Source organism: Trichoplusia ni, unplaced genomic scaffold (assembly GCF_003590095.1).
Source record: "Trichoplusia ni isolate ovarian cell line Hi5 unplaced genomic scaffold, tn1 tig00000762, whole genome shotgun sequence".
Taxonomy (NCBI): domain Eukaryota; kingdom Metazoa; phylum Arthropoda; class Insecta; order Lepidoptera; family Noctuidae; genus Trichoplusia; species Trichoplusia ni.
Window position 1 is genome coordinate 10,522 of NW_020800063.1, and position 8,267 is coordinate 18,788.

General features: G+C 36.1%; 1 protein-coding gene across 1 annotated transcript; it reads left to right on the forward strand.

Annotated features, from left to right (window-relative positions):
* Positions 1–1,001: 1,001 nt before the first annotated feature.
* On the forward strand, positions 1,002–6,321 carry LOC113507166 (heat shock protein 68-like). The gene is made up of 7 exons (XM_026890021.1): positions 1,002–1,201; positions 3,609–3,785; positions 3,884–4,765; positions 4,835–5,104; positions 5,179–5,280; positions 5,354–5,581; positions 5,774–6,321. Exons 2-7 carry the CDS (start codon positions 3,618–3,620, stop codon positions 6,023–6,025), a joined length of 1,902 nt encoding a protein of 633 aa, XP_026745822.1. The 5' UTR covers positions 1,002–1,201; positions 3,609–3,617; the 3' UTR covers positions 6,026–6,321.
* The last annotated feature ends 1,946 nt before the right edge of the window (positions 6,322–8,267 follow it).

Here is an 8,267-nt window from a genome sequence, read left to right on the forward strand (position 1 = left end):
AGTAAGAAAGAAGAGAAGAAGTCTAAGAAGAAAGGGAAGTCGAAAGGTAAATGTAATGTGGACATGCTGACTGACGCGGCGATGGATAATGTTTACTACGCGTGTCATAATGTACAAGAATTGTTGCAAGCTCGAGGGTTCAATCATCCTGACTTCGCTAAGAAGAAGAAGAAGCGATAATTGTAGCAGTGACTGCCGAGTTGAAGGTCGAGGGTTAAAATGTGTTTTCGAATTTACAAGGTTATTTAAAAGTAGCTGTCACTTGCTTAAAACAGTGAAGAAAATAATCGTAGGGAAACTGGGACATGGGAAATGAGGAGTGACTTTAAAGAATAAAAGAGATTTAATTTGATACTAGACTGCATTTGATTATAATAGTTAAAAAAATACAATACGAAAGTTAATACGAGTTTTTATGAACCGGGGTATGTAATTCGGTTATTTATGTTGTGTGTGAAATAATGTATACTAAGTTAAATAATTTATAAGTTATTTACAATTTATTCATTAAAAATGTTATCTAAAGAATCTTTAAAAATATAAACATTTATGATCAAATTCCCTAGTTTCATTTAATAGGTTATCAAATTATAAACCAATGTGAGTATAAAGTGTAAATTACTGGTGGCCTATGTGCAGCAGTGATCTTAAAAAATCTTTGCTGATTTATTGATAAGACGCGAATGCTGGGCGTGAGTACCGGGCATGCGAATTAAAAAAGACGGTCAGACGTGACTTACACGGTTGGCCCAGCCTGTGACCCAGCTCAGACAGATGAACGGGCCCGGGGTGATTTTAGTCGGTGAGAGACTGACTTATTATTATCATCATGCCGTTGCACTCGTCGCGGGTTGAAGCTATTTGCTTTGCCACGAAAATAGGTGGCCATTGTAAATAAATCATGTATATATTTTTATATTAGTTCCAAACAATGATAAAAACTTGTTTGAAGCAATACTTCACTTACCGTCAAAAACCAAATAAGTCTAAAAAAGAAATGCATCTCTAAGTTAGTTACGTCAAATTCTTGTGTCAAGATACAAACCTATTGAGAATGGTTCAAAAAATGTAAATCAAAATGTTCGTGATAGATAATAACAAGACGTGTAATTTCCCAACCTTTGACAAAGATCTTGTATTTATATTTCGTTATTAACAAATTAATACAATCACTATGGACCAGAACCATGTTAAAAACTAAGTAAGTGTAAGGAAAAATTATATGTACTTTTAGATTAATTTTTCAATTTTGATGTTTCAGCTCAGTCTAATATGTAGGTAGTAGGTAACAATGAAAGAAGAACGTATGTTTCCTTAAACCTAACAGATTAAGAATAAAGCAGGGAAGGTAATAAGTACGAACATAACCTTTCGATTTAGCTGTGTATAAAATTACTTCTACGCGTAAAAGCAGGTATTCAATATATCTGGATTTTAAATACTGACTCTCAAAGTATACTAAACTATTCTTGTATCTTTATCCAAAAATAATCTTCCAACTGTAATGACTCCTAAATAACATCCTCCTTATTCTGCTGCCCTAATACCGACGTGACTTGAGAATAAATACATCAATTCTAATTTCCTATTTACGACGCAATAAAACACCAGAAGTTGTCTAAAATACAGACTTCCAGTCCGTCAGTCAGTAGAATTCATTGCCCCGTAAACGCGAATATCTATTCTCCATCTTGTGGTCTTATTTCATGAACTCTATCTGAGTATTGGAAATCGATAATGCTAATAAACAAGACTAAATGTGGCTTATTTATTTGTCGCAATCGCTAAATCTGTTGCTTTGTTACTTTTGTATATGTTTGCCATTGACTTTTGTATTGAATCAGCAACGAAAATGGTTACACATAATTTAGGGCTCAATAGTACGATGACCTTACTCTATATCATATCACGGCTGGTTTACCTTGATCCTGCGTCAATTAACTGTTAATGCAAAAGAAAATATCCATGTGATGGGAATCACTTCGACATTTTCTACGAAATGAACTTGCGGTTTCCAAATTGAAGCCAAATTGGATAAAAGAATAAATTATTTTACCTTCTGAAAGTGTTTAGCAGAAAATGCAGACGTTGAACAGTTATTTTGATCCCCTAAGTATTGCTTTGACTATTTGGTACATCGACAAGCTCTGTGAGTTGACAATAACATCCCTTAGAATTGATTGCCTGTCGCTTACCAGTCCTATTTACGACTTAGGTGGTTTTTATTGCTACGATTTTAGGACTTTCGGGTAACAATTTGTTGCGTTATTGTCGGGGGAATTAAGGCTTTTAGTGCCTTCGCCCAACAATTATTTGATCAAACGAAAATAAGGTTTACGTGCCCAATGATTTAAAACCCTATTGCGACGATAAATAAGTTTTGCCGATCGATTTACGAAAATATTGTAATCGTTTTCCCTTAGCCACAGTCCAACTACATTAAGAAAAACTGCAGAAGGTTTAATCAATTTATTCCATGCTACATGGGTATTATATTTTGTATTGGACTCTTAATATTCTACCGCACAAAATACCGAGGGTAATTTATCGTCTTTAGCCTTAATGCCGTAGGGTTATTTTTCCCCTAAACACTTTATTTCCTACCAGATTGTCTTACTTGTAGTTTTCTTTCTTAGTTTCGTTTGTCGATCTATGGTAATGATGTGCTTCTTTAGAATAGTGCGCGGCAGTTTTGCTGGTAGAGTTGGGTTGAAAGGGTCGATTCGCATTAACAGTGGAATTTTCATTTTGAGGACAATTTTCGGTAGGTACAATATTTGTAAATACGTACACATGCTGGTTTTAGATACTAGAAAGTTCAGGACAAGAAATAATATAAACTAATTGATGATGACTGATGAACTTTTTCCGAATTTGAATTGGCAGTTGAGTCTTAATTCGAAGCAAGAGCTGAAGGGATCAGTGTTTACCACAATGTGTAGTTTTCGTTCGGCGTTCGATTTTTTTTTTGTTGGGTCGCTAAAAAGAATAGTTTTAATTCTGGAATTTCGCAAACAAAAGATCACATTTCGAAACTTAAGTAACAGTATTTTCGTGACGCCTTCCCGCGGTCATTCTAAACGCATTATTACTATTTCTTTTTTTCTTTTTTATTCACATCCTCCTCATTCTATGCTATAAGTATCTACCTTCGTCTGGATCAAATACTTGATTACTTAATCAAACTTAAGCCGCACTGCATAAGGCAGATAATCTGTGCAAAATCCTCCGTACACTTAAACGTGCCTAAAGCTAGTTTCGCGTTACGGAAACGCGTCCCTGTTGCTGACAATTTAGCGTTACATGCCACGCTGGGATAATACATCTGGCACTGGTATAGAAGGCACTTTAAGTAAGCCTTCATAATAGCTTCTGCTGTGTAAGTGACATGACGTGATAATGAAGCTTTGAGAAACCTTACACAGAAAAAAAGGTCAATTATGAGCGAAAATAGTTTGAGTTTTGGAGTGTAGGCAAGAAAAGAAAAACGAAACGACCTCATGCGTGATAATTTCTTTCGTTTTTCCAAACAACGGTGCAATCATTTTACACCAGATCCAAGTTATTTATTTATTTAATCACACTCTAATATTGTGTTTATTTTTTAGTAACTAACCATGGCACCAGCAGTGGGCATAGATCTCGGTACCACTTACTCCTGCGTAGGGGTGTTTCAAAATGGTAAAGTGGAAATTATAGCAAATGAGCAGGGCAACAGAACAACGCCCTCGTACGTGGCCTTCACAGATACCGAAAGGCTAATCGGAGATTCCGCCAAAAATCAGGTACATAAACAATTACTCCATAAATAAAAAATAAGAGAAGATGTTTGGATGGAAAGATGATTAATATGATACAGTTCATAACAAAAAAAATATTCCAGGTAGCGATGAACCCAAAAAATACGGTGTTTGATGCAAAAAGACTCATTGGAAGAAAATTCGACGACCCCAAACTCCAACAAGACATCAAACATTGGCCCTTTCAAGTTGTCTCAGACGGCGGGATACCAAAAATAATAGTTGAATACAAAAAGGAAAAAAAGAGGTTCTCCCCAGAAGAGATCTCGTCAATGATACTAACCAAGATGAAAGAAGTTGCCGAAACATATTTAGGCGGGACAGTGAAGGACGCGGTCATCACAGTTCCAGCTTACTTTAACGATTCTCAGCGTCAAGCGACGAAAGACGCTGGCGTCATTGCTGGCCTTAACGTCCTCCGTATTATCAATGAACCAACAGCCGCTGCACTTGCTTATGGTCTGGATAAAAATCTAACGGGCGAGAAAAATGTGCTCATATTCGATTTGGGTGGAGGGACCTTCGACGTGTCCATTCTTCAAATATCGGAAGGCTCGCTATTCGAAGTCAAGTCTACAGCAGGTGACACTCATTTGGGTGGAGAAGATTTTGACAGCAGAATGGTCGATCACTTTAGTCAGGAATTTGAAAGGAAGTATAAGAAGAACTTTCGAGATAATCCAAAATCCATGAGAAGACTTCGGACAGCCTGTGAAAGAGCTAAGAGGACCCTGTCTTCAAGTACAGAAGCTAGTATAGAAATCGATGCACTCTTCGAGGGTATAGATTTTTACTCAAAACTTACAAGAGCTCGGTTTGAAGAATTATGTTCGGATCTTTTCCGTCAAACTTTAAATCCAGTTGAAAGAGCATTGAAAGATGCCAACCTTAATACAAGAGAAATACACGATGTGGTTATGGTGGGCGGGTCGACGAGGATACCGAAAGTGCAAAGATTGTTACAGGTACCAAACATTGCAGAAATAGAAACATCAAATAAGAAAAATGACTAATAATTTACAGTTGTTTTTCAGGAATTTTTTGGTGGAAAATCTCTTAATTTATCTATTAACCCTGACGAAGCGGTAGCGTATGGAGCTGCTGTACAGGCGGCTATTCTGACTGGTTCCAAGGACTCTCGTATCGCAGAAGTTCTATTAGTCGACGTAACCCCGTTGTCGCTTGGCATTGAAACAGCTGGGGGTGTGATGACGCGTTTGGTCGAGAGGAATGCACGCATACCGACCGCTCAGAAACAAATCTTTACCACCTACTCAGATAACCAACCTGCTGTCACCATACAAGTATGTATCATTTACGTATTTATCCATACTGTATTAAATCTATATCGATAACACATTTATAAACCTTTTTACAGATCTATGAAGGGGAAAGGGTTATGACAAAGGACAATAATTTGCTGGGAACCTTCAACTTATCGGGCATACCACCAGCCCCGAGAGGAGTTCCACAGATCGAAGTAATTTTAATGAATTGTTTTTTCTATAAATGATAATTATGATATTGTAAAACCTTCTAATTTTCGTTTTCAGGTGACATTTGACATCGATGCTAATGGCATACTTAACGTCAGCGCCCAAGATAAAAGTACCGGCAGGACAGAACAAATAACAATATCGAATGACAAAGGGAGACTTACCAAGAATGATATCGACAAAATGTTGCACGACGCTGAGAAATTCAAAGCAGAAGACGAAGCCGCCAAAAAGAAGGTAGAGGGTAGGAACCAGCTGGAAGGATACATATTTGGATGCAAAACGGTATGAATGATTCCTTTCATTTGACGATCTAAGTAAGAGTTTATTTCCTAGAGACAAAAACCACTTAACGTTAAGGAGGAATTTAAATGCCAGAATGGGGCCCGTAAAATCTCATATTGAATGTCTGAAAAATCTGATGGTCATCCTCCTTCTATATCTATCTACCATCCTATCATCATATTTCTTCCACAGGCAGTTGAAAACGCGGGGGGCAGACTGACCGAAGGGGAAAAATCTGCGGTATTGAGGGAATGCAACAACCAACTAAGATGGCTTGAAGGCCAAAGTGGCGGTGCCTCAGTTTCAGATCTAGAACAACATCTGAAAGATGCTCAGAGCGTTTGCCAGCCAGTTATGATGAAGCTGCATGGAGCAGGTGGCGGGGGCCCGAGCTGTGCCCGCCCGCCGAGTCCTGGGGGGCCGAGAGTCACGGAGATCGATTAACACCATACAATATCCAATTAGTACTCTTAGATGACTTTTGCTACTGAGGTGCAAGTATACGCTTGTTATATACCCGTAAAGAAGTCAGAGCCTGATCAAGTTACACCATAGACCTATTAGTTTGGTATTGAACTGTATAACTCTATCTCTTAAGGAAAAGCCATCTATGTATATTATTGGATATATTGTTAAAATGAACGTTTCTCATCAAACACCCTACATTACACCCTACACCTACATTATGAAACTATGTCGACCGTATTCTGAAGTTGTAAGCCTTTTGTGCACTATACAATTCCCATAGACTGTTAAAGTCCAAATTAGAACATAAATGTAAATACACTGATAGACACACATTACTTTACCATTTTGCTAATTGCTTGGTTACTTTAAATTACAATTTAGATGACATTGTACTCTTTCTAACTAGGCTAGGTAGGTAGGCATTTACAGAAGCCATAGTGAATAAAATATACAACATCAATAAATTGCATTTCATTTCAAATAAAACAGTTTATAATACAAAATCATTTATTACAAAAATATAACAATAATATCGAGCATTTATTAATATTACAATTTTGTGAACATGTGCAATAAATTATTCTAAAAATGCAATAATCGGCCTTAAGTGATTTAATTGTACTAATTGTTTTTTAATATAATTATTTGTGGTTACGTAGTTTCTATGTGCACCGTGCGTGAATTTAATGCAAGTTCTAATAACAATACTATTCACCAACATCATATAAAACAGACGTCTCAAACCATACTGTAATGTACTAAACTGTTGATAGGATCATGCTATAAAGTCGCTTGCTTAACAATAATAAAATAATGAAATTAAAAATCTCAAAAAACGCACCAAAAGCTAGCCTATCGCATTACTACCAACGTAAAATCTGTCGCAAACAATAATATATTCCATGGTCTAAATAATTTTAGATAATAACAAAACATAAACAGGAAGATATATTCAATAAAGGTTTATTTAAAAAAGGCTACAAATGTGCGCGTTGGAATACATTGCGGATCCAAGTGAGGTTTTATCAAAAATGATCAATCATTGCTGACAATGCGTTGCACTAGCACGAAATGAGCCTTAAAACTTCAAATAAAAACCAACAATAAGTCGTCAAATCGGAAATCAAAATAGACAAAACATTTTGTAGCCTCTTCTTGGATTAAAACTCAATTCAATTTCTTTAATCGTATATGGAACCGATAAAAGTGAAGATTTTTTTAACTGTTCTTAGAGCGATATCCGAGAATATTACACTAAGGGGCTTATCATCACCTCTTTAAATAAGCCTGTTTTAGCTGTGAATTATTCTACGACAGCCACTGATAAATGGTATAGGAAAACTGTGTGGAGAAACCTGGATACCAAATATTGGAATAAAAAAATCGCCTACCCGCAGTGAGCGTAGTGATCAATGTTCAAACATTCCCTATATGGAAGGAGGCTTGTGCCCAGCAGAACGTATCGACTGACTGCCCTAAAATCAGTATGTGCAATAAGGGCGAGTTCCGCAAAGGCATATAAAGAATAAATATACTTTTATCAATAGGTTAGTAGTAAACCTTTTACATATTTATTTTAGGCCCGATTTCTCAATCGTCAGATAACTTTTATATGAGGAATAAGTTTGACGTTTTCACAGATTTTGTATAGAAAATATGTCAAAACGTCGAAACTTATTCGTCAAATAAAAGTTATCTGGCGATTGAATAATCGGCCCTTCATACATCATATTTGAACTCCTGCATATACAACCAGCTTGAAGTAAACTTCTACTTAATACTAAGTTTATTTCGTACTAAATTGTGACCAATTCAACTATTTCAAAGATGTTTTTGTCCTTGTGTGAAACTAAGCTAACGTAATAAATAATAATAATTCATCTAATTGCATACTTGTTTATAAATACCTATAGGTAACTATTTGTGCCTAATTATATTTATATTTTTGAATGATTTTTTTACTTTGAAATTTCACCTTAGGGCATTGCCTCGGTACAGCGAGCACTGGGCATGATCTGTCACTTTCAAATGACAAAAAAGAATAATTGTTATAATGCTCAATGACTGTAGCCTAGTTACTTAGACTGTGCCCTATATATTTTTATCAAAATCAAAATCTTGCAGTTTTATGTGGTAGTTATATAAGGTTTAGCATATAGTTTAAATAAGAGGTCCGGCCCAATAACGATTGGAAAGTTTAGTTTTTTAGGAACAAAAA